General features: G+C 44.9%; 1 protein-coding gene across 1 annotated transcript in view; it reads left to right on the top strand.

Moving 5' to 3' along the window:
- Positions 1-25,559, top strand: part of LOC126162188 (uncharacterized) — a 319,012-nt gene that overhangs the window by 183,993 nt on the left and 109,460 nt on the right. Inside the window, exons 10-12 of the mRNA XM_049918515.1 lie at positions 4,353-4,597; positions 11,485-11,610; positions 24,662-24,799. Coding sequence (XP_049774472.1) covers positions 4,353-4,597; positions 11,485-11,610; positions 24,662-24,799 — 509 coding nt within the window. The remainder of the gene's footprint in view (positions 1-4,352; positions 4,598-11,484; positions 11,611-24,661; positions 24,800-25,559) is intronic.

Raw genomic sequence — 25,559 nt, 5'->3', positions numbered from 1 at the left:
TGTGTTCAGTAGAGGGGTGACGGCAGCAGAGGCAGCCAGAAACATTTGTGCCATGTATGGGGATTATGCCATTGGACAGAACAAGGCAAGAAAATGATTTTCTCATTTTAAGGAGGATTGTTTTGGCATTAGTGACTCTCCACGTTTGATGAAGATTGTTTAAATGCATTAATCACAATGATCCAAGTCAGTGTACTTGAGAACTGCCAGATGTGATGAACTGTGATCATTCCACTGCCATGCAACATTTGCATCTAGTGGGGAAAGTTCAAAAATTGGGTTTGTGTGTACTGCATACTTTAAGCCAAAAACCACAAAAATCAGCAGTTGGCCACATGTGCGTCTTTGCTTGCACATCATCAATTGATTCGTGAACAACGCTGACCATGCCTGTCCTGAATTGTTATTGGTGACGAGAAATGGTGTCTTTATGCTAACATAAGGAAAAGAAGGGAATGGTTAAACTCAAACAAAGCAGCAACTCCCTGTACAAAGATCTGCCTACATCCACAAAAGATAACGTTATGCATCTGGTAGGACAGGGACAGTGTGGTGTACTGTGGTTTGCTTCCCAAGGTGTAATCATCACTGCTGATATTTACTGTCGACAACTGAGACATCTCGCAGATGGAATCCAAGAACTTTGATGAGGAAGACTGGATGAAGTGATGGTGCTCTGTGATAATTTCTGCTCACATTCTGCTAGACTGACAAAACACACTATACAGGAGTTGGGTTGGGAAGTCATTCCGCACCCACTTTCTTCACCTGATCTTGCGCCCTCAGATTTTAACCTTTTCTGCTTGCTATTGAACAACCTTCTAGGAAGTTTCTTTCTGGATGAAAATGTGCTCCACTCTTGGCTTGATGAGTTCTTTGCCTCGGACACACGATTTCTACAGATGTGGAATCAAAAAGTTACCCCAGCATTGGCAGAGCGTTGTAAATAGTGAAGACAATATATTATTGATGACTTAAGTCTTTGAAAAGTGTATCTGTTGTGCTTAATGAACATACGGAAAAATGCTATGAACTTGTGCACCAACCTAATACTTTAAAACTATACTACAGGAACAAGTTGCAAAAGTATTGGCGTATCTTGTGGGGGCTACATGTGCAGATGGGGATGGCTGACCAGAAAGAAAGGGCTGGGAGAAGATAAAGTGGGAGAGGATGAGGTCGGCAGAGAGTGCGAGGGAGGGTGAGGCCGACAGAGAGTGCGAGGGAGGGTGTGAGGCCGGCAGAGAGTGCGAGGGAGGGTGTGAGGCCGGCAGAGAGTGCGAGGGAGGGTGTGAGGCCGGCAGAGAGTACGAGAGAGAATGAGGTGGACAGGGGAGCGAGAGATTGAGCAGAGGGGATGGGGGGAGGGGGAGAGGTGGCCATAGAGGTTGGGGGGGGGGGGCAGGAGATAGGTGGAATATATCTGTTGAACAAGTATATGAATGAAGGTGTGGGGAAAAGACTGGATGGCTTGCCCATTTCTTTAGATTTGGTTCTTGCCATCATTTTCTTTCTGGGGTTTCACATTGCCTTGTGTCCTCTGTCATTTTATGGATGGTGGATGCACATTTACTTGCAACTTTCAAGCTGGAAGATAAGGACAATTTATTATTTATCCTCATGGAGATCTATTCATTATTTAAGGTCCATAGTCCTCACACGTGAATGGACACTGGAACACTGATATAGTCAAGTTAGGTTAGTTCTAATTGTAAACTTCGTATCTTCTTTTGGACCTCCTGTTCTTCACGTGAAGATGTGAATTTGTGGTCACTAAACTACTTGTGACTGAATGTATAATAAATTAATTTCTGGCAGCTGCTGCACTTTTGTCAGTTGAGTGTAATTCGTAGTAGAAAAGAGGACACTGTTCCACGATCAGTTGTTCACAATTTATGAAGGTATGATATTAGTGAGTCACAGATGACTTATCCAGTGTTAAACAACTAAAATTTTTCTAGCTGGAGAATGCAATTATTATTTTTCATACTTTTCAGTTTGATGAGTTTGTAATAATTTCGAAGTTCAGGGTTGTAAATAAATAATTGTTCTTCAGATAAAAACTGTGATCTCTCTAACATTTTTTCCAACAATTATTTTGTATCAGTTTTTTGAATGTGGGATACATATATTGACTCTAATCTGAACTGAGAGCGCAGGCTATGTACATTGGCTGTAATCTTAATAGAGAATACTTAGTTCATTCGATACTAACAGACTGCTTCAGTTGTGTTTCAACTACAAAACCAAACTGAGCATTTACATTATGTTGATTGTAGAGTTCAGTAACAATGCTTTTTTTGTCTAACTTATTTTGTTATTGTAATAAAGTATAAACAAGGCTCTTGGCATTGTAGATCCCGTCTTCTTGTGGTCTCTGGTCATTGACTAATACATTGACTGGCACTATAAAACACCGTGTTAATAAAGGAAAGCAAAACTGTATTGTCATAATCTCATAAACTCCATGTGAAACAGAAAAGAAACCGAACTGTGTGAATATACTGAAATAAAACTGATATAAATACATTGTAATATAAATTTATAAACATTTACTTGATGTTGCTCAAATGGAAAAGAAATCAGTGCTACCACCAAAATTTCTGATGCCACATTGGGCATGTTATAACAATTACTAACTTTTCATGTGTTTCAACGATGGAAATTCCTGTAAGAAATAGGTCAGGTGCAAGTAGGACTTGCCCTCTGAGGGTTCAGTACACACTTATGCGTATAGACAGTTCATCCATCCTGCAAATCGAGATTCTCAATGGTTGCCTGTCATCCAGATTCTTAGTGGCAAGATATTGGTCCCAGGAATTCTAAGACTTTTGTGAATGTTTTAATTTTAATGTTCAAGTTGGATAATGGATGACAACAGAAATAATTTTTGTGGGAAGTATTTACAAATTAACAATTTTTGAATTTTTTTCTTTACTTTTACTTTGTACCTTTGCTTCTAGCCAAATTTTACGATTCTAAGTCAGTGGGAAGCACACTATAGGGTTTGATGAGTGAATTTGTCAGTATCAAAATGTGACGCAAGTGGCCGTATTTTTTGATTGCACTGACTTATCTCACATTTATTACACCACCAAGGAACTATAGACCTTAGTATGTGATGTAAATTTCAACTTAATATGTGATCCCATTCCTGAGAAAAAGTATTTTTAACAGTTGGACAGAAAGACAGACAGACGTATGGACAACAAAGTTACCCTGCATGGTTTCCGTTTTCACTGATGTACAGAACCCAAATAAAGGAAAGGTAATCACTTACCTGTAACTGACTGATGTGTGGAACGTAGAAACACTCAACAGAATACAGTATTTACTGTAGCTTTCGAGCTCTTGCTCATTCTCTAGGAAATGGGCACACATTCACCCACTGTGTCTTGCTGCATCTGCTGGTATGAGCATTTGGGCATTTGTCTGGTTGTGTGTGTGAATGTGAATGTGTGTACTTGTGCTAGAGAAAGAACAAGAACTTGAAAGCTCGTGTAAATACTGTATTCTTTTGAATGTTCCTATGCAGTACACATCAGTCAGCTATAGGTAAGTGGTGACCTTTCCTTTATTTTATGTATTCTTTGTGTTTTGAGGAAGGTACCAATGTCAGCTACTGTTGGCACTGAAATGATTGTGGCCAGTTTTAACTGCTTCAGCATGTCTGAGCATGCTTTCTGTACAATCCAAATTCTCAACTTAGTGCACACTACTAAGTAGTAACTCTATTCATGCCTCATTTGCTTGCAGTGTTCACTGTATTCCTGCAAGAGGTTCAGACCCTATTGTGCATTCACATGTCCGTCAGAACAGCATTTGTCTGTTTCAGTGGACTCTCCTGCCGGAAAGACACTTCGAATACCTATCTGATGGTCAAAACGTTAAGATTTCCTAAATTCCTAAGGGCAAATGCCAGGTTGGTTCATTTCAAAACGACCAGTTTAGTTATCCTTACCCAATCCAAGTTGGTGCTTTATAGATTAATGGGCCCATCAGTGATAGGGCATTAAACCCTGTCTTCCTTCTTCATATGACTCCTTCACGGTATTTCAATTTTTCTGCCGAGGATTATATATGTCTGTATTGTTACAGAAGCTGCAATATTGTGAAATGCAATGTGATCATAATTTTGATGCTGTTGATTAAGAGTTGGCTCACTAGTTTTTAAACTTTACAGCTCACAGGTAGTTAATAATATTTATGTGCTTAAAGATGAAGTGCTTGTTGATTGTATTACCGTGTGTATCTAAGAATGTAGTAGATGTAAAAGTAAAAAGTTTTATCTGTCATGTTTGGTGTAAATATACTTCTCCACGTTTAATTAGTGCCATTTTTAATTGTTTCAGAGGAAGACAGGTCATGGGTGAACTTCGTAGTAAATGGTGGGAAGAATTTAACTGCTGGTGTTGGACTGGAGTCACAACTGTTTCTTACTGTCGAAAATATGACCAATAGAAGACTTAAATGTCGAATGAAACTTCATAAAATAAATTCTCAAAATGTGGCACTTGATAGTAACAATCCTGCAGCACACATTAATTTTCCATCAAGAGAGGCAATAATAGATCCCCAAACAAAAAAAGAAGCAAAGGTGATTGTTATGAGCAAGATCATTTGTAATTGCTTAAAACTGTGTGTGTGTGTGTGTGTGTGTGTGTGTGTGTGTGTGTGTGTGTGTGTGTTTAAATATTGAGGAAGAAATCAGAATTCACCATCTTACTGCTGTTTACTTTTTTTTTGTCATGTAGATAGTGCTGGCCATAAGATTCCAGCAATTTAGTAGTGGCGAAAGTTTCTCAACATCGTGGTGCCCTACACAAGGACTGATATTAAAAAATATATACATCCTTTTAAAATGTGATTGGTTGCTGTTTGTACTTTCAGTATGTCTGTGTTTTCCTCAGCAATAATCTCATTGTGTGAACTTTCAGTACAGTATCAGTGATAACATTATCAAATGTTTGGATTCTTTCAGTTGGTGTATGTATACTTTTTTCCCTCCAGAACAGGCTGTTTAGAAGCTACAATACTCTCTCGCTAATCCAGCCCTCAGTAGTCAGACCTCTCAGTATTCCGGCACACATCCAATAACACGTACACATTGAATTATCATGCGCAACAATACTTAGTGAAACAGCACTTTACATACTGTATTTGAAATTGTAGCTTTCTTTACAATTCGAAATCACATCTTCTAAAAGGAAACACATGACGCTAGACCTCAAGCAGAAACTCGAAATTTTGGATAAGTTAAAACGAGGTTCTTCACAGAAAGCCATTGGTGCTGAGTTCAGTGTTGGACGAGCAACTATTTATGACATCAAAAAGAAAGAAAATGTTATTCGACAGTACTCAACACAAATGGATAGTGAGTTGAGAAAATGGAAGGTTATGTGAAAGAGTGAGAATGAAGAACTGGACGTAGCTGTTTATAGATGGTTCATACAAGAATGCAGTAAAGGAGTTCCAGTCAGTGGCCCGATTATAAAGGAAAAAGCAGCTGCATTTAACAACCAACTTGGTTGTAGTAACTTGTTTGCAGCGAGCGAAGGCTGGCTATCGAACTGGAAAAAAGACTCGGCATTCGACAGCTGACTGTCACTGGAGAAAGTTGCGCAGCTTACGATAAGCATGCTGATGAGTTTGAAAGATACAGAAAATAATAGAGGAAGTAGATTTAAGTGCTGATGCCTTGTATAATGCTGATGAAACATGACTCTCTTAAAAGATGCTGCCTTGAAATACATTAGCTGCCAAGAATAAGAAGGAAGCTCGTGGTTACAAGCAACAGAAACGGCGTGTAACATTAGTGGCATGTTGTAATGCAAATGGGATTCATAAACTACCACTAACAATGATTGGAAAATCCCAACACAAGTCTTCTAAGAGTGCAGTGTTGTGCTCAGACGAAAGTGTGGATGGACAGACAAATATTCTATCGGTGGTTCCATGAAACGTTTGTACCAGCAGTGAGAAAAGAGCTAAAGAAGAAAAGGTGTCCACTAAAAGCTATGCTTATAATTGACAATCTCCCAGTCATCCTTCAGATGTTTTTCTAAAGTCCGTTGGTGTAAATGTACAAGCACTCCTTCTCCCACCCAATGTGACAGCCATAATTCAGCCCATGGATCAGGGAATTTTGGAATCAATTAAATGTCATTATCGACATTCACTTCTTGTCTCTGGCTGAATGAAAATGAAAAAAAAAAAACTCTAATTGAGACTATACTGAAGGTGTAAAAAGGAATTAATATACGAGATGTTGTTTTCCAATCAGCTGAAACATGGGATAAAGTGGAGAGTTCTACCATAAAGAAGAGCTGGAGAAAATCGTGGCCATCCATTGGTACCAAGTTGGATCCAGTAGTGAGTGACAGCGATGAACCAGTCAATTTGGAATTATCAATTACTTTGTACAGTGACATATTTCACAAACTTCCAGAAGGAGAAGAAATTGATGATGAAGATGTTACTAAGTGGCTGAATGAGGAAAACTGTGATACGGAGCAAACTTTAACAGATGAAGAAATAATCAAAAGCGTGCAAGAAAATAATGATGAAAGTGATGATGAAGAGGACACAGGAGGAGAGAGCATAAAGGTTTCTCACACTGCTGGTGCTACAGCTGCGGAGGTCTTCCTGGAGTACATTATGCAACAACCAGATACCAATGTAAGGCTTGTAAAGCGGTTGTGTGATAAAGCATGCCATCATTGCGATAGTTAACAATTAGGACATGTTCCCCCTCCTCCATCTCCCCTTTTCCATCTCCATCCCTCCTCCCTCCCTTCTACATCTCCTCCCTCCCTACTCGATCTCCTCACACCCTCCTTGATCTCCTCACACCCTCCTCGATCTCCTCCCTCCCTCCCTCCTCGATCTCCTCCCTCCCTCCTCGATCTCCTCCCTCCCTCCCTCCTCGATCTCCTCCCTCCCTCCCTCCTCCCTCCCTCCCTCCTCGATCTCCTCCCTCCCTCCCTCCTCGATCTCCTCCCTCCCTCCCTCCTCGATCTCCTCCCTCCCTCCCTCCTCGATCTCCTCCCTCCCTCCCTCCTCGATCTCCTCCCTCCCTCCCTCCTCGATCTCCTCCCTCCCTCCCTCCTCGATCTCCTCCCTCCCTCCTCGATCTCCTCCCTCCCTCCCTCCTCGATCTCCTCCCTCCCTCCTCGATCTCCTCCCTCCCTCCTCGATCTCCTCTCTCCCTCCTCGATCTCCTCCCTCTGTCCTCGATCTCCTCCCTCTGTCCTCGATCTCCTCCCTCTGTCCTCGATCTCCTCCCTCTGTCCTCGATCTCCTCCCTCTGTCCTCGATCTCCTCCCTCTGTCCTCGATCTCCTCCCTCTGTCCTCGATCTCCTCCCTCTGTCCTCGATCTCCTCCCTCTGTCCTCGATCTCCTCCCTCTGTCCTCGATCTCCTCCCTCTGTCCTCGATCTCCTCCCTCTGTCCTCGATCTCCTCCCTCTGTCCTCGATCTCCTCCCTCTGTCCTCGATCTCCTCCCTCTGTCCTCGATCTCCTCCCTCTGTCCTCGATCTCCTCCCTCTGTCCTCGATCTCCTCCCTCTGTCCTCGATCTCCTCCCTCTGTCCTCGATCTCCTCCCTCTGTCCTCGATCTCCTCCCTCTGTCCTCGATCTCCTCCCTCTGTCCTCGATCTCCTCCCTCTGTCCTCGATCTCCTCCCTCTGTCCTCGATCTCCTCCCTCTGTCCTCGATCTCCTCCCTCTGTCCTCGATCTCCTCCCTCTGTCCTCGATCTCCTCCCTCTGTCCTCGATCTCCTCCCTCTGTCCTCGATCTCCTCCCTCTGTCCTCGATCTCCTCCCTCTGTCCTCGATCTCCTCCCTCTGTCCTCGATCTCCTCCCTCCGTCCTCGATCTCCTCCCTCCGTCCTCGATCTCCTCGCTCCGTCCTCGATCTCCTCGCTCCGTCCTCGATCTCCTCGCTCCGTCCTCGATCTCCTCGCTCCGTCCTCGATCTCCTCCCTCCGTCCTCGATCTCCTCGCTCCGTCCTCGATCTCCTCGCTCCGTCCTCGATCTCCTCGCTCCGTCCTTCCTCGATCTCCTCCCCCGTCCTTCCTCGATCTCCTCCCCCCCGTCCTTCCTCTATCTCCTCCCCCCGTCCTCGATCTCCTCCCCCCGTCCTCGATCTCCTCCCCCCGTCCTCGATCTCCTCCCCCCGTCCTCGATCTCCTCCCTCCCTCCGCGATCTCCTCCCTCCCTCCGCGATCTCCTCCCTCCGCGATCTCCTCCCTCCCTCCTCGATCTCCTCCCTCCTCGATCTCCTCCCTCCTCGATCTCCTCCCTCCTCGATCTCCTCCCTCCTCGATCTCCTCCCTCCTCGATCTCCTCCCTCTTCGATCTCCTCCCTCTTCGATCTCCTCCCTCCTCGATCTCCTCCCTCCTCGATCTCCTCCCTCCTCCCTCTCTCCCTCCCTCCCTCCTCGATCTCCTCTCTCCCTCCCTCCCTCCTCGATCTCCTCTCTCCCTCCCTCCCTCCTCGATCTCCTCTCTCCCTCCCTCCCTCCTCGATCTCCTCTCTCCCTCCCTCCCTCCTCGATCTCCTCTCTCCCTCCCTCCCACTCTCCTCGATCTCCTCTCTCCCTCCCTCCCACTCTCCTCGATCTCCTCTCTCCCTCCCTCCCACTCTCCTCGATCTCCTCCTCCCTCCCTCCCCCTTCGCGATCTCCTCCTCCCTCCCTCCCCCTTCGCGATCTCCTCCTCCCTCCCTCCCCCTTCGCGATCTCCTCCTCCCTCCCTCCCCCTTCGCGATCTCCTCCTCCCTCCCTCCCCCTTCGCGATCTCCTCCTCCCTCCCTCCCCCTTCGCGATCTCCTCCTCCCTCCCTCCCCCTTCGCGATCTCCTCCTCCCTCCCTCCCCCTTCGCGATCTCCTCCTCCCTCCCTCCCCCTTCGCGATCTCCTCCCCCCTCACTCCCCCTTCGCGATCTCCTCCCCCCTCACTCCCCCTTCGCGATCTCCTCCCCCCTCACTCCCCCCTCACTCCCCCTTCGCGATCTCCTCCCCCCTCACTCCCCCCTCACTCCCCCTTCGCGATCTCCTCCCTCCTCACTCCCCCTTCGCGATCTCCTCCCCCCTCACTCCCCCTTCGCGATCTCCTCCCCCCTCACTCCCCCTTCGCGATCTCCTCCCCCCTCACTCCCCCTTCGCGATCTCCTCCCCCCTCACTCCCCCTTCGCGATCTCCTCCCCCCTCACTCCCCCTTCGCGATCTCCTCCCCCCTCACTCCCCCTTCGCGATCTCCTCTCCCCTCACTCCCCCTTCGCGATCTTCTCCCCCCTCACTCCCCCTTCGCGATCTTCTCCCCCCTCACTCCCCCTTCGCGATCTTCTCCCCCTTCGCGATCTTCTCCCCCGTCGCGATCTTCTCCCCCGTCGCGATCTTCTCCCCCGTCGCGATCTTCTCCCCCGTCGCGATCTTCTCCCCCGTCGCGATCTTCTCCCCCGTCGCGATCTTCTCCCCCGTCGCGATCTTCTCCCCCGTCGCGATCTTCTCCCCCGTCGCGATCTTCTCCCCCGTCGCGATCTTCTCCCCCGTCGCGATCTTCTCCCCCGTCGCGATCTTCTCCCCCGTCGCGATCTTCTCCCCCGTCGCGATCTTCTCCCCCGTCGCGATCTTCTCCCCCGTCGCGATCTCCCCCCCCCGTCGCGATCTCCCCCCCCCCCCCGTCGCGATCCCCTCCCTCCCACCTACCCTCCACCCCCCCTCCTCGACCGCCTCCGCCCTCTCCTCGACCTCCTCCATCCCCCCTCTCCTCGACCTCCTCCATCCCCCCTCTCCTCGACCTCCTCCATCCCCCCCTCCTCGACCTCCTCCATCCCCCCCTCCTCGACCTCCTCCACCCCCCCCCTCCTCGACCTCCTCCACCCCCCTCCTCGACCTCCTCCACCCCCCTCCTCGACCTCCTCCACCCCCCTCCTCGACCTCCTCCACCCCCCTCCTCGACCTCCTCCACCCCCCTCCTCGACCTCCTCCACCCCCCTCCTCGACCTCCTCCACCCCCCTCCTCGACCTCCTCCACCCCCCTCCTCGACCTCCTCCACCCCCCTCCTCGACCTCCTCCACCCCCCTCCTCGACCTCCTCCACCCCCCTCCTCGACCTCCTCCACCCCCCTCCTCGACCTCCTCCACCCCCCTCCTCGACCTCCTCCACCCCCCTCCTCGACCTCCTCCACCCCCCTCCTCGACCTCCTCCACCCCCCTCCTCGACCTCCTCCACCCCCCTCCTCGACCTCCTCCACCCCCCTCCTCGACCTCCTCCACGCCCCTCCTCGACCTCCTCCACGACCTCCTCCACGCCCCTCCTCGACCTCCTCCACCCCCCCTCCACGACCTCATCCACCCACCCCCCTCCTCGACCTCATCCACCCACCCACCTCCTCGACCTCATCCACCCACCCCCCTCCTCGACCTCATCCACCCACCCACCTCCTCGACCTCATCCACCCACCCCCTCCTCGACCTCATCCACCCACCCCCCTCTCGACCTCATCCACCCACCCCCCTCGACCACCTCCACCCACCCCCCTCCTCGACCACCTCCACCCACCCCCTCCTCGACCACCTCCACCCACCCCCCTCCTCGACCACCTCCACCCACCCCCCTCCTCGACCACCTCCACCCCCCCTCCACGACCTGCTCCATCCACCCCCCTCCCTCCCTCCCTCCCCCCTCCCTCACTCCCCGCTCACTCCCTCCCCGCTCACTCCCTCCCCGCTCACTCCCTCCCCGCTCACTCCCTTCCCGCTCGGTCCCTCGCTCCCTCCCTCCAAGCCCCGTCCCTCACTCCCTCCCTCCAAGCCCCGTCCCTCACTCCCGTCTCGACCGTCGCTCCCCCCCCCCGCTCCCTCCCTTCACTCCCGTCTCGACCGCCCCCCCCCCCCCCTCTCACCCTCTCTGTCACCGGTTCTCGCCCCTGTAGTTGCTTCCTTCAACTTGATAACCATAAACTATATCCAAATTCTGTTATAGATATTAAGTACACTTAAAAAAAAAAAAAAACTCTTGTGAGAAATATTAAATAGAGAGCAACAAATCAGTTAGCAGCTTTTTGATGGGAACTCTTATACCTGCAGTGTATTCAATTAGTTAATGTCAAACAGGCCCGAAATACCGGACCTGGCGTTGGCAGTAATGTAGGTGTGAGATGTGCTTGCTTGTGTGTCTGAATGGCATGTGTCTCTTATGCTGAGGAAGGTGGCTGCCAAACTCTTTAGGGAAATGTATTTTAATTGTGCTCATCTTCAACTTGATGATTCTTCTGTGTTTTCCTACATTGTCAAGTAGTTACTGTGTTATGTATAAACTTTGACAGCACTGTAACAAAGCTTAGGAGTTACTCTCTCTTCACAGAACTGGCCTTTAAAGTTGAATAATTTACTGGCCCACACTGCTTAAAGACTGTAACATAATTATTTATGTGATGTATGTCTTCAGCTGCTTTCACATAGGACTATTCTTTGCAGGTATGCTTCATCCTGTGTGCTGCAGGGCCCATAAGAATTACTGTGAATGTTTTCCTTGAAGACATGGCAACAAAGGAAACACAACAAAAATATAGGAAGTTTAATATTATTGGTGAACAACCAAAGGTATTACAGGATACTAATATTTTTATAGTGACCAAAACTTTATATTATGTGCACCATTCTTCACTGCTAACTGTTTTTTATTTCATTTCATGGCACTAATGTAGTTTTATTTATTTAATTGGTTATCTTCTTTGCTAATAAATTCCCCCCCCCCCCCCTCCCCTCTCCGCCCTCCCATGAACCGTGGACTTTGCCATTGGTGGGGAGGCTTGCGTGCCTCAGTGATACAGGTAGCTGTACCGTAGGTGCAACCACAACAGAGGGGAATCTGTTGAGAGGCCAGACAAACGTGTGGTTCCTGAAGAGGGGCAGCAGCCTTTTCAGTAGTTGCAGGGGGCAACAGTTGGGATGATTGACTGATCTGGCCTTGTAACAATAACCAAAACGGCCTTGCTGTGCTGGTACTGTGAACGGCTGAAAGCAAGGGGAAACTACGGCCGTAATTTTTCCCGAGGGCATGCAGCTTTACTGTATGATTAAATGATGATGGCGTCCTCTTGGGTAAAATATTCCGGAGGTAAAATAGTCCCCCATTCGGATCTTCGGGCGGGGACTACTCAAGAGTACGTCGTTATCAGGAGAAAGAGAACTGGCGTTCTACGGATCGGAGCGTGGAATGTCAGATCCCTTAATTGGGCAGGTAGCTTAGAAAATTTAAAAAGGGAAATGGATAGGTTAAAGTTAGATAAAGTGGGAATTAGTGAAGTTTGGTGGCAGGAGGAACAAGACTTTTGGTCAGGAGAATACAGGGTATAAATACAAAATCAAATAGGAGTAATGCAGGAGTATGTTTAATAATGAATTAAAAAATAGTGCGGGTAAGCTACTACAAACAGCATAGTGAATGCATAATTGTGGCCAAGATTGACACGAAGTCCACGCCTACCACAGTAGTACAAGTTTATATGCCAACTAACTCTGCCGATGACGAAGACATTGATGAAATGTATGATGAGATAAAAGAAATTATTCAGATAGTGAAGGGAGACGAAAATTTAATAGTCATGGGTGACTGGAATTCGAGAGTAGGAAAAGGGAGAGAAGGAAACATGGTAGGTGAATACGGATTGGGGGTAAGAAATGAAAGAGGAAGCCATCTGGTAGAATTTTGCACAGAGCATAACTTAATCATAGCTAACACTTGGATGTGACTTATTAAACTAATAGTTCGATAATCTGTCATCACCTGCTTTTTTTAGGATTGGAATTACTGTATTCTTCTTGAAGTCCGAGGGTACTTCGCCTGTCTCATACATCTTGCTCACCAGATGGTAGAGTTTTGTCAGGACTGGCTCTCCGAAGGCTGTCAGTAGTTCTAATCGAATGTTGTCTACTCCAGGGGCCTTGTTTCAACTCAGGTCTTTCAGTGCTCTGTCAAACTCTTCACACAGTGTCATATCTGCCATTTCATCTTCATCTACATCCTCTTACATTTCCATAATATTGTCCTCAAGAATATCGCCCCTGTATAGACTCTCTATGTACTCCTTCCACCTTTCTGCTTTCCCTTCTTTGCTTAGAACTTGGTTTCCATCTGAGCTCTTGATATTCATACAAGTGGTTTTCTTTTCTTCGAAGGTCTCTTTCATATTTCTGTACGCAGTATCTGTCTTACACCCTAGTGAGATAAGCCTCTACATCCTTACGTTTGTCCTCTAGCTATCCCTGCTTAGCCATTTTGCGCTTCCTGTCGATCTCAGTTTTGAGACCAGAATGATATTTTCTCTCTACAGCGGAGTGTGCGCTGATATGAAACTTCCTGGCAGATTAAAACTGTGTGCCCGACCGAGCACTTGCCCGCGAAAGGCAAAGGTCCCGAGTTCGAGTCTCGGTCGGGAACACAGTTTTAATCTGCCAAGAAGTTTCATTTTTGAGACGTTTGTATTCGTTTTTGCCTGCTTCATTTACTGCACTTTTATATTTTCTCCTTTCATCAATTAAATTCAATATCTCTTCTGTTACCCAAGGATTTCTACTAGCACTCGTCTTTTTATCTACTTGGATCTTCTGCTACCTTCACTATTTCATCTCTCAAAGCAACGCATTCTTCTTCTACTGTATTTCATTTCCCTATTCTTGTCAATCGTTCCCTAATGCTCTCCCTGAAGCTCTCTACAACCTCTGGTTCTTTCAGTCTATCCAGGTTCCATCTCCTTAAATTCCCACCTTTTTCCAGTTTCTTCAGTTTTAATCTACAGTTCATATCCAATAGATTGTGGTCAGAGTCCACGTCTGTCCCTGGAAATGTCTTACAATTTAAAACCTGGTTCCTAAATCTCTATCTTACCATTATACACTCCCGGAAATTGAAATAAGAACACCGTGAATTCATTGTCCCAGGAAGGGGAAACTTTATTGACACATTCCTGGGGTCAGATACATCACATGATCACACTGACAGAACCACAGGCACATAGACACAGGCAACAGAGCATGCACAATGTCGGCACTAGTACAGTGTATATCCGCCTTTCGCAGCAATGCAGGCTGCTATTCTCCCATGGAGACGATCGTAGAGATGCTGGATGTAGTCCTGTGGAACGGCTTGCCATGCCATTTCCACCTGGCGTCTCAGTTGGACCAGCGTTCGTGCTGGACGTGCAGATCGCGTGAGACGACGCTTCATCCAGTCCCAAACATGCTCAATGGGGGACAGATCCGGAGATCTTGCTGGCCAGGGTAGTTGACTTACACCTTCTAGAGCACGTTGGGTGGCACGGGATACATGCGGACGTGCATTGTCCTGTTGGAACAGCAAGTTCCCTTGCCGGTCTAGGAATGGTAGAACGATGGGTTCGATGATGGTTTGGATGTACTGTGCACTATTCAGTGTCCCCTCGACGATCACCAGTGGTGTACGGCCAGAGTAGGAGATCGCTCCCCACATCATGATGCCGGGTGTTGGCCCTGTGTGCCTCGGTCGTATGCAGTCCTGATTGTGGCGCTCACCTGCACGGCGCCAAACACGCGTACGACCATCATTGGCACCAAGGCAGAAGCGACTCTCATCGCTGAAGACGACACGTCTCCATTCGTCCCTCCATTCACGCCTGTCGCGACACCACTGGAGGCGGGCTGCACGATGTTGGGGCGTGAGCGGAAGACAGCCTAACGGTGTGCGGGACCGTAGCCCAGCTTCATGGAGACGGTTGCGAATGGTCCTCGCCGATACCCCAGGAGCAACAGTGTCCCTAATTTGCTGGGAAGTGGCGGTGCGGTCCCCTACGGCACTGCGTAGGATCCTACGGTCTTGGCGTGCATCCGTGCGTCGCTGCGGTCCGGTCCCAGGTCGACGGGCACGTGCACCTTCTGCCGACCACTGGCGACAACATCGATGTACTGTGGAGACCTCACGCCCCACGTGTTGAGCAATTCGGCGGTACGTCCACCCGGCCTCCCGCATGCCCACTATATGCTCTCGCTCAAAGTCCGTCAACTGCACATACGGTTCACGTCCACGCTGTCGCGGCATGCTACCAGTGTTAAAGACTGCGATGGAGCTCCGTATGCCTCGGCAAACTGGCCGACACTGACGGCGGCGGTGCACAAATGCTGCGCAGCTAGCGCCATTCGGCGGCCAACACCGCGGTTCCTGGTGTGTCCGCTGTGCCGTGCGTGTGAACATTGCTTGTACAGCCCTCTCGCAGTGTCCGGAGCAAGTATGGTGGGTCTGACACACCGGTGTCGATGTGTTCTTTTTTCCATTTCCAGGAGTGTATAGTCTATCTGATACCTTCTAGTATCTCCAGGCTTCTTCCACGTATACAACCTTCTTTTATGATTCTTGAACCAAGTGTTAGCTATGATTAAGTTATGCTCTGTGCAAAATTCTATTAAATTTTCGTCTCTCTTCACTACCTGAATAATTTCTTTTATCTCATCATACATTTCATCAATCTCTTTGTCATCTGTGGAGCTAGTTGGCAAATAAACTTGTATTACTGTTTTAGACGTGGGCTTCGTATCTATCTTGGCCACTATAATGCTTTCACTGTGCTGTTTGTAGTAGTTTACCCGCATTCCTATTTTCCTATTCATTATTAAACCTACTCCTGCATTACCCCTATTGATTTTGTGTTTATAACCCTGTAGTCACCTGACCAGAAGTCTTGTTCCTCCTGCCACCGAACTTCACTAATTCCCACTATATCTAACATTAACCTATCCATTTCCCTTTTTATATTTTCTAAGCTACCTGCCCGATTAATGGATCTGACATTGTACACTCCGATCCGCAGAATGCCAGTTTTCTTTCTCCTGATGACAACATCCTCCTCAGTGGTGCCCGCCTGGAGATCCGAATGGGGGACCAGTTTACCTCCAGAATATTCTATCCAAGAGGACACCATGATCATTTAACCATACAGTAAGGCTGCATGCCCTCGGGAAAATTTATGGCTGTAGTTTCCCCTTGCTTTCAGCCATTTGCAGTACCAGCATAGCAAGGCCGTTTTGGTTAGTGTTACAAGACCAGTTCAGTCAATCGTCCAGACTGTTCCCCCTGCATTTACTGAAAAGGCTGCTGCCCCTCTTCAGGAATCACACATTTGTTTGGCCTCTCAACAGATACCCCTCCTCTGTGATTGCACCTACGGTACTGCTATCTGTATTGCTGAGGCATGCAAGCTGCCCCACCAACGACAAGGTCCATGGTTCATGTGGGGGAGGGGTGGGTGTCAAAGTTGATATGTCAAATATCAGATTTCTTTGACATAAATATTTGACAAATATTTATGTCACAGAAATTTGATAGTGTAATAGGGAACTTTGTCAAACCTCGCCTGTCATCAAATAAATATGATCAAATCTAGGGCCTTGTGGAAGATTTGATCATAAAAGTTGCTTGTCTTCTGTTCACTGCCATGTGAAATGTTACCACTTCAAGCACCAGCATCGCTGCAGTGTTCTGTCACCAGTAGTGTGTTTGTAAACATGGCTGTGAAGCTTAATTTGTGTGTGCCATCAACTACAAAATTAATAGAAATGTATGAAGCTGATGAGGCACTTTACAACGTAAGGCACCCATAAAAATGCGGAGGTCATTAGCCTTGAGATACTGAAATACAGCGGACGATATAAAAAAGAAAATTAATGGCCTCCCCTCAAGCTATTCTCACGAGAAAGCAAAAGAACGTGTGCGTGCGTGTGGGCGTGCTTGTGGGCGTGTGCGTGTGTGTGTGCGCGCGTATTATATTTTTGTACTCAGGATGCCCCACATTGTAAAGCGGCTCATTAGCTTCATACATTTCTATTAATTTGGTAGTTGTGGGACACAAAATGTAATTACTACTTTGATCTACAATAAAAATAGTTCCTAATGCACATAAAGTGCATTGAACATTTACTTACTTTCAGATACTGGTACCCTAGTGCTTTATAAAGCTTCACAAGTTTCAGGTATTATTTTAGTTAGTGGGCAATGGACACTGTGGCATTAGAGTGCTGTACTGCAAGCTAGAGTAACTCTCTCCTGTAGCAAAGAATCTGAATTTTACTGTGAGTCTGTCTTCTGCAGCTATAGCAGTTCTTACGTGAGTATTGTGCTTTGTGATATGACGAGACACTTCACTGAGCAAATACTGAAATGTACAACTTGTGTCCTCCACTAGAAGCTTGCGTAATAAATTTTGTTGAATGCTTTTATCGTTTCTTTGTAAAACCCATGGCTTCACCCAGGTAGGTTTTTTGCCCTCTCGCTTCTCTTCCAAATGCGCACACAGTGCTAGTGCGGTACGTGCAACTGTGCATAACAAGAAGTTGTTGCCAGCCATCTTGAACTTTGACAAAAAACATGATGACAATGAAATACCCCTTTTTAGTGCCATGTCAAATATTTTTGTCAAAGAAATTTGATGAATATTTGATCAAATCTTTGACAAAGAAATATGATAGTGTAATACCAGCCTAAGATGTCACTGTGGAAGACTTGGTGCTGTTTGTTGTATTTAATACCAAGGGCCACAACTTGTCTACTTTCATCCTCCTCCTTTTCTGGTAAAGTTGTTTTTGTATTTTGAATTTCTATGGCCTCTCTGTACACCCTAGCATAATAATGATTAGATCTTGATAAAACCATAGTACCAGAGAAACAAATTTGTTGGTTCTCAGGTCCCAGGGCTTGACCTGTTACTACAGATTTATCAGTGTTGTGCTTACACCTTACGACTGGTGTTAATGCTTCTTTTCATAGTTCCTGTGTTTACTTGACAACAGTGCAAGGAATGTTATGTATTCATGCTGTGTTAAATGGCTTGCATAGATCCTTTGATGTGTTTAAATATTCACACAACTTTCTTGTCGGTTTAAACGCTGTGTCAGTACTGTGTCTGAGTGTTCTGTTGATGACATCTGTGATAGCTTTTTACAAATGAGAGGGAAACTTTCTATTTAATTGGTACTTTTCATTAGTAGTGCCAGATATTTTAGAGTGTAGTACTCTATTTATCTCTCTTCACAGTAGCTGTTTCTCAAATGATCAAGCTCATACTCAAAGTATTGCTGTTCACAATTTTGGGCCATAGTCTTAAATAAAATGAACAGCTCTTCACCACAACAAGCTCGATAACATACGCTGATGCTTCTCTGCAATCAGCAGCTGTCTGTCATGAACTGGCTGTTGTGTAGATATGTATAAAGTGTTTGGTGTGCTGAGATTATTTGAGGTTGCAACTGCTTTCCGAGTTGTTGTAGTCCCGGATGCTGTCCCTAGCATTGGAAGACAAAGTGAAGGGCAGAGAATTATGCCTTGGACTGTGGCTTAATATCCACAAAGCAAGTCACCAGTCCTTTTCTTCTTCTTCTTCTTCTTCTTCTTCTTCTTCTTTATCATGATGTACAGAGGATGATGCACTGTTAGCCGAAACAGGCAGAAGATGTGCTGTTTTGGTGCTGCACATTTTGGCCATTTGGTGGAGATAAACTCACGCTACAGTGTTCTTCGACATACCAGTGATGTATAGAAGTGGGCACAGAAACAGTTAAGTGAAAAATCTGTGAAATACGCACATTTATTTGTATATACAAGATGGCTTAGGAACTTTCATTTGTATGAGGCTGATTGTACAAGATTCATTGTTGATTTGAAGGTCTAGATTCACGTATTTTATTTTTCACATCACTTCTGCATAATCTTTTATTGATTGTATCAATACTCGTTTGTATTGTGATATATTGTGAAATTTGAAACATTCGCGAGTGCCACGATAAACTCATACTGACAGTTACAGGATTAAATTTAATTGCGCTCCTCTAACATTTTTGAGATCAGTAGACCTGTCCTCCTCCAAAACAATTGCTCTCTAATTTCATTGTACAATTATGAGAGGGAGGCTATTTTTAAGAATTTTCAGATGCTTCTGAATTGATATTTTCAGATACTTCTGAATTGATATTTTCAGATACTTCTGAATTGATATTTTCAGATACTTCTGAATTGATATTTTCGTAAGTTACTGGTATGAGTGTTTTGGATACATAACTTATTTCATAGCAAATCAGCATTTATGGTTCATGGTTGTGCCAAAGAATAAATCAGCCTGAATTTCACTGTATATCAACACAAATAAACGTGCATTTTTCAGAGTTTTTGGAAGCTACCATTTATTTTCATTTGCATAATCTGTGAGAAATTTGTAGTAAATCGGCATTTGTGATTTAGTTACTATATCAGTTGTTAAATCTAGTTTTCCCTTGAAGAGAAGTAGCCCTATAAATTATCTGCATTAATTGTAAATTAACTCTGTTTTTGAGTTTGCTAACAACTGTAATTAACCTCAAAACATTTTAGGAAAGAGGTAATATTTAACACAGGTTTTTGTGGTGTCTTAATAGAAATTTTACTTTGTGTATGACAGTGAAAGTGACAGGAAAGGACACCAGATGCACTGGGTGTGTATGCTTGGAGGCCTCATTCAACATGTCGAGGAAGCTATCCCAGTAGTAATTGAGGAACAGCATGCAACCAGCTGCAGATTGTGGTGCACATTGGAACAAATAATGCATGTCATCTGGGTTCTGAGGTCATACTTGGGTCATGCCAGTGACTGTCAGAGAAGGTTGATGAAACTAGCCTTGTGCACAGTGTTTCAATACAGTTCACAATTTGCAGCACTGTCCCCAGAAATGATCATGGGCCCTTGATTCTGAGTCGAGTGGAAGATCTGAACTAGATACATCGAAGGTTCTGTGGCAAGCTAGGGTGTGACTTTGTGGACTTGTGCCATATGGTTGAGAACCATAGGGTCCCCCTACATGGATCAGGTGTGCACTACAAATTAGAGGCTGCTACTCAGGTAGCTGACTGTGTGTGTGTTTGTGTGTGTGTGTGTGTGTGTGTGTGTGTCTCCTCTCTCTCTCTCTCTCTCTCTCTCTCTCTCTCTCTCTCTTTCTCTCTCTATCATATATATAATAGAGGGAAACATTCCACGTGGGAAAAATATATCTAAAAACAAAGATGATGTAACTTACCAAACGAAAGTGTTGGTATGTTGATAGACACACTAACAAACACACACACACACACACACACACACACACACACACACAAAATTGAAGCTTTCATAACCCACGGTTGCTTCATCAGGAAAGAGGGAAGGAGAGGGAAAGACGAAAGGATGTGGGTTTACCATCTCCCGTAAAGATGACCTAGGCTGTAGGGAAGGGACCGTTTGATGTGGAATGGGTGGCAGCTGTCATAATGGAGGTAATGTTGCTTGTTGGTGGGTTTGATGTGGACGGATGTGGGTCCAAGGCCAGCTTCACACATCCGTCCACATCAAACCCACCAACAAGCAACAGTACCTCCATTATGACAGCTGCCACCCACTCCACATCAAACGGTCCCTTCCCCACAGCCTAGGTCTTCGTGGCAAACGAATGTGCTCCAGTCCGGATTCCCTGAACCATTACACCAACAACATGAAAACAGCTTTCGCATTCCGCAACTACCCTCCCAACCTGGTACAGAAGCAAATTACCAGAGCCACTTCCTCATCCCCTCAAACCCAGACCTCCCACAGAAGAACCCCAAAAGAGCCCCACTTGTGACAGGATACTTTCGGGGACTGGTTCAGACTCTGAATGTGGCTCTCCAGCAGGGATACGACTTCCTCAAATCCTGTCCTGAAATGAGCTCCATCCTTCATGAAATCCTCCCCACTCCACCAAGAGTGTCTTTCCACCGTCCACCTAACCTTCATAACCTCTTGGTTCGTCCCTATGAAATCCCCAAACCACCTTCCCTACCCTCTGGCTCCTACCCTTGTAACCGCCCGTCCCATGCACCCTCCCACCACCACCTACTCCAGTCCTGTAACCCAGAAGGTGTACACGATCAAAGGCAGAGCCACGTGTGAAAGCACCCACGTGATTTACCATCTGACCTGCCTACACTGTGAAGCTTTCTATGTGGGAATGACCAGCAACAAACTGTCCATTCACATGAATGGACACAGGCAGACAGTGTTTTTTGGTAATGAGTATCACCCTGTGGCTAAACATGCTTTGGTGCACGGCCAACACATCTTGACACAGTGTTACACTGTCCGGGTTATCTGGATACTTCCCACTTATTCCAACCTATCGGAACTCTGGAGATGGAAACTTGCTCTTCAATATATCCTCTCTTCCCGTTATCCACCAGGCCTCAATCTCCGCTAATTTCAAGTTGACGCCACTCATACCTCACCTGTAATTCAACAACATCTTTGCCTTTGTACTTCCGCCTCGACTGACATGTCTGCCCAAACTCTTTGCCTCTGTATATGTCTGCTTGTGTCTGTATATGTGTGGATGGATATGTGTGTGTGTGCGCGCGCGCGAATGTATACCCGTCCTTTTTTTCCCCCTAAGATAAGTCTTTCTGCTCCCGGGACTGGAATGACTCCTTACCCTCTCCCTTAAAACCCACATCCTTTCGTCTTTCCCTCTCCTTCCCTCTTTCCTGATGAGGCAACAGTTTGTTGCGAAAGCTTGAATTTTGTGTGTATGTTTGTGTTCGTTTGTGTGTCTGTCGACCTGCCAGCACTTTCATTTGGTAAGTCACATCATCTTTGTTTCAAAGTTCATAGTGTTCGTGAAAAGCAGTGAAGCTCACATAACACTAACATAACACTAGCTACAAAAAGCTGGTTGAAACCTGAAACTGATAGCAGTGAGGTTTTTACGAAATTGTGTATATCAAAAGGATACACAAATGCGGAAGTGGAGATGGTGTATTTGTCATAGTAGACAGGACTGAAATCCACCGTGATAGAAATTGAAGTTGCATGTGGGACTTTTTGGGCAAAACTCAGTATCACGGTGGACATAGAATAATTGGATCCTTCTACTGTCCACCAGACTCATCTCCTGATGTAATTGATAACTTTAGAGAAAACCTCAGTTCGCTTGTACGTAAGTTCCCCAATAATACTTTAATCATTGGTGGAGACTTTAATCATCCAACAATTAATTGGAAAAATTACATTTTTGTTAGTAGTGGCCTTGATAAAACAACCTGTGAAACGTTACTAAATGCCTTCTCAGAAAACTACCTAGAACAGATAGCTAGGAACCCCACTCATTATGGAAATATGTTGGATATAATGGCAACAAATAGACCAGACCTCTTTTGGGATATCCATATTGAAATTGGTATCAGTGACCATGATATGGTTGTGGCAACAGTGATTACCAAAGTACAAAGGACAACTGAACCAAGCAGAAAGATTTATATGTTTAGTAAACTAGATAAAAAAGCAGTAGTTCATATCTCTATGAGGAACTTAAAACTTTCATGACAGGGCAGGAGCACGTAGAGGAACTGTGATTAAAGTTTAAACAATAATTGACAATGTAATCGATAGATCTGTACCAAGTAAAACAGTTCATAGTGGGAGGGAACCTCCATTGTATACAGTCACTGTAAATAACCTTTCAAGAAACAGAGGTTACTGCATTAGTAGGTATAAAACAAAGTGTAGGGCTATAGATAAAGAGATGCTTAATGAAATGCGTTTGGCTGTCGAGAGCAATGCGTGATGCATTTAATGGCTATCATAGGAGAATGTTGTCAAATGATATTTCACAAAACCCAAAGAGATTCTGGTCATATGCGAATGCTGTTAGTGGCACCAAAGTTTGTGTCCAGTCCCTAGCGAGTGAGACATGAACTGAAATTGATGGTAGCAAAGTAAAACCTGAAATGCTTTACTCGGTTTTCAAATGTTCATTTACCAAGGAAAACCCAGGAGAATTACTCCAATTTAATCAGGTACCACTGAAAAGATGAATGAAGCGCGTATTAGCATCAGTGGTGTTGGGAAGTTGAAACAATCTCTAGGGCACAATTCAAGCCTCGTCATATTCTGTACTGAATATGCAGTTGAGTTAGCCCTTCTTGTAACTATAACGTATTGCAGATCCCTCAAACAGGCAAACCATGCTCAGTTCTTGGAAAAAACAGCACAGGTCACACCCATCAACAAGAAGGAGTGATCTGCAAAACTACAATCCAATATCCTTGACATTGATTTGTTGTAGGATCTTCAAACATATTCTGAGCTCAAACATTATGTGGTACCTTGAACAGAATGACCACCTCAGTGGCAACCAGAATGCATTTCAAAAACATCGATCATGTGAAACTGAACTTGTGCTTTTTGCACTTGACATACAGAAAGCTTTGGATCAAGGCAGGCAGGTAGATGCAGTATTTCTTGATTTCCGAAAAGCATTTGACTCAGTACCACACCGGTGCTTATTCTCAGGTGACGATCATGAGGGGAATGAAGTGAAAATAGTGACGGGATTGAGGACTGTTTGATAGGGAGGATACAGATGTTATTTTGGATGGAGAGTACATTGTCAGATGTAGAAGTAACTTCAAGTGTGCCCCAGGGAAGTGCATTGGTAACCTCACTGTTCATGTTGTATTTTATGTCCTTGCAGACAGAATTAATAGTAACCTCAGACTTTTTACAGATGATGAAGTTATCTATAATGAAATACTATGTGTAAGAAGCTGCATAAATATTCAGGCAGATCTCAATAAGATTTCAAAGTGGTGCAAAGACTGGTAACTTGCTTTAAATCTTCAGAAACATAAAATTGTGCCCTTCACAAAACAAAACAAAATCTTAATATCCTAAATACCTGGGTTAACACTTTGTAGGGATATGAAATTGAGTGATCAGTTAGACTCAGTTGTGGGTGAAGCAGGTTATAGGCTATGGTTTATTGACCAAATATTGGTGAAGTACAATGAACCTACAAAGGAGATTGCTTACAAATCATTCGTGTAACTTGTTCTAAATACTGGACAAGAATGTAGGACCCCCACCAAATAGGACTAACAGGATGTTGAATGTGTACAGAGAAGGACAGCATGAAGATGACAGGTTTGTTTGATCCGTGGGAGAGAGGCCCAGAGATACTGAAGGATCTGAACAAGAAGGCTCTTGAAGATAGACATAAACTATCATGAGAAAGTCTATTGACAAATTTTCAAGAACTTTCTTTAAATGGTGATGGTAGGAATATACTAAAATCCCCTGTGCATCACTCACACAGGGATCATGAGGGTAAGATTAGAATAATTACGGCATGCACAGAGGCATTCAATCATTCTTCCTGCCCTCCATATGTGAGTAGGATGGGAAGAAACCCTCACAACTAGTAATGTGGGCTGTACCCTCTGTCATGTACCTCGTGGTGGTTTGTAGAGTATCTGTAGATGTAGATGATGATATGAATAGGCTACATATAAATACAGTCTGTTATATTCTAGAGTAATGAGCCTGTTTGATTAGTGTACGTGTCAATAGCATTATTAATGAAGTATGCTTTGTAAATTGTAAACTTTGTACTATCACTATAGCATATCACTGTTCTAGAATACACTAGGTAATCAGAAACATAAAAAAGTTTGCAACAAAACGTGAAACATTGAAGTAAGCTTAAGAAACCATGATACAGTTTTTCGATTGTTATCAATCCTTTTATTATGTTTATTTTTGTATGATGGATGTAGGAAAATAGTGCTTTAATAAGTTTTTTGGTTTCGTTTGTACAGATACAGATTACTGTCAATGACATATCAGAAACACGAATGGATTTTGGGATGCTTCCAGAGAACTGTACAAAACATTTGCCTATAACAGTATTCAATAGAGGAAATTTTGATGCACCAGTATGCATAGCTGTGGAGGAGGTATGATTGTGTGTTTGCCATTTATTAATTACAGCTTATATTCCTTCCCAGTCAGAATGCAACAAACTTAAACATAGTAATGTGCATTTTAGGTATAAATACCCACCCTTCATCCACCACATAATCAAGTTTTGGAAGAAATAATTCCTCACAAACTATGTTTTATGTATCTTGCATTCTTCCTTCCACCTCGTTCTCCAAAAGTAGTTTGTCATATAATGATTGAAATACATTTCTTTGCCTTTTCCCTCATTTAGTAACATCAGAACACCTGTTTACAACTCTTCTACACAGAAATGAAACAAAATAACAAACATCCTCAAATAAAGACATAGTATGTTCCCAGGACAAAATTAAAACACAGAGTGAGATGCAATTGGCCATATTTATAATTTTGCATTTCCTGCAAGAATTTTTGAGAAACAGAAACTTTTTAATTATAATAACTTTACAATTAGAACACTATTTTTGATAATAGTACTCAGTTTTAGGAACGAGAAAATTATGGTTACAGGAATACAGTATTGGCTATGCAAATCCCTTTTAATTAAAACTATGTTCTAGAATATGAAACTTTCTGTCATTAGCAATTTTTCGAAGAAAATATTTAAGAAAAAGAAAATTGTTCTTTCAGAATGGAGAAAAGATGATTTCAGCATTAATACACACAACTTTTATTTGTGCAGCAGTAATGGAAATTCCCGGATGGAACAATACATAAAATTTTCCTTATTTCCTGTGTAGAATTGCTTGGTAGACA

Source organism: Schistocerca cancellata, chromosome 2 (genome assembly GCF_023864275.1).
Source record: "Schistocerca cancellata isolate TAMUIC-IGC-003103 chromosome 2, iqSchCanc2.1, whole genome shotgun sequence".
Classification (NCBI taxonomy): Eukaryota; Metazoa; Arthropoda; class Insecta; order Orthoptera; family Acrididae; genus Schistocerca; species Schistocerca cancellata.
Note: the sequence above shows the minus strand (reverse complement) of the source record. Positions and strands in the feature narration are given on the sequence as shown.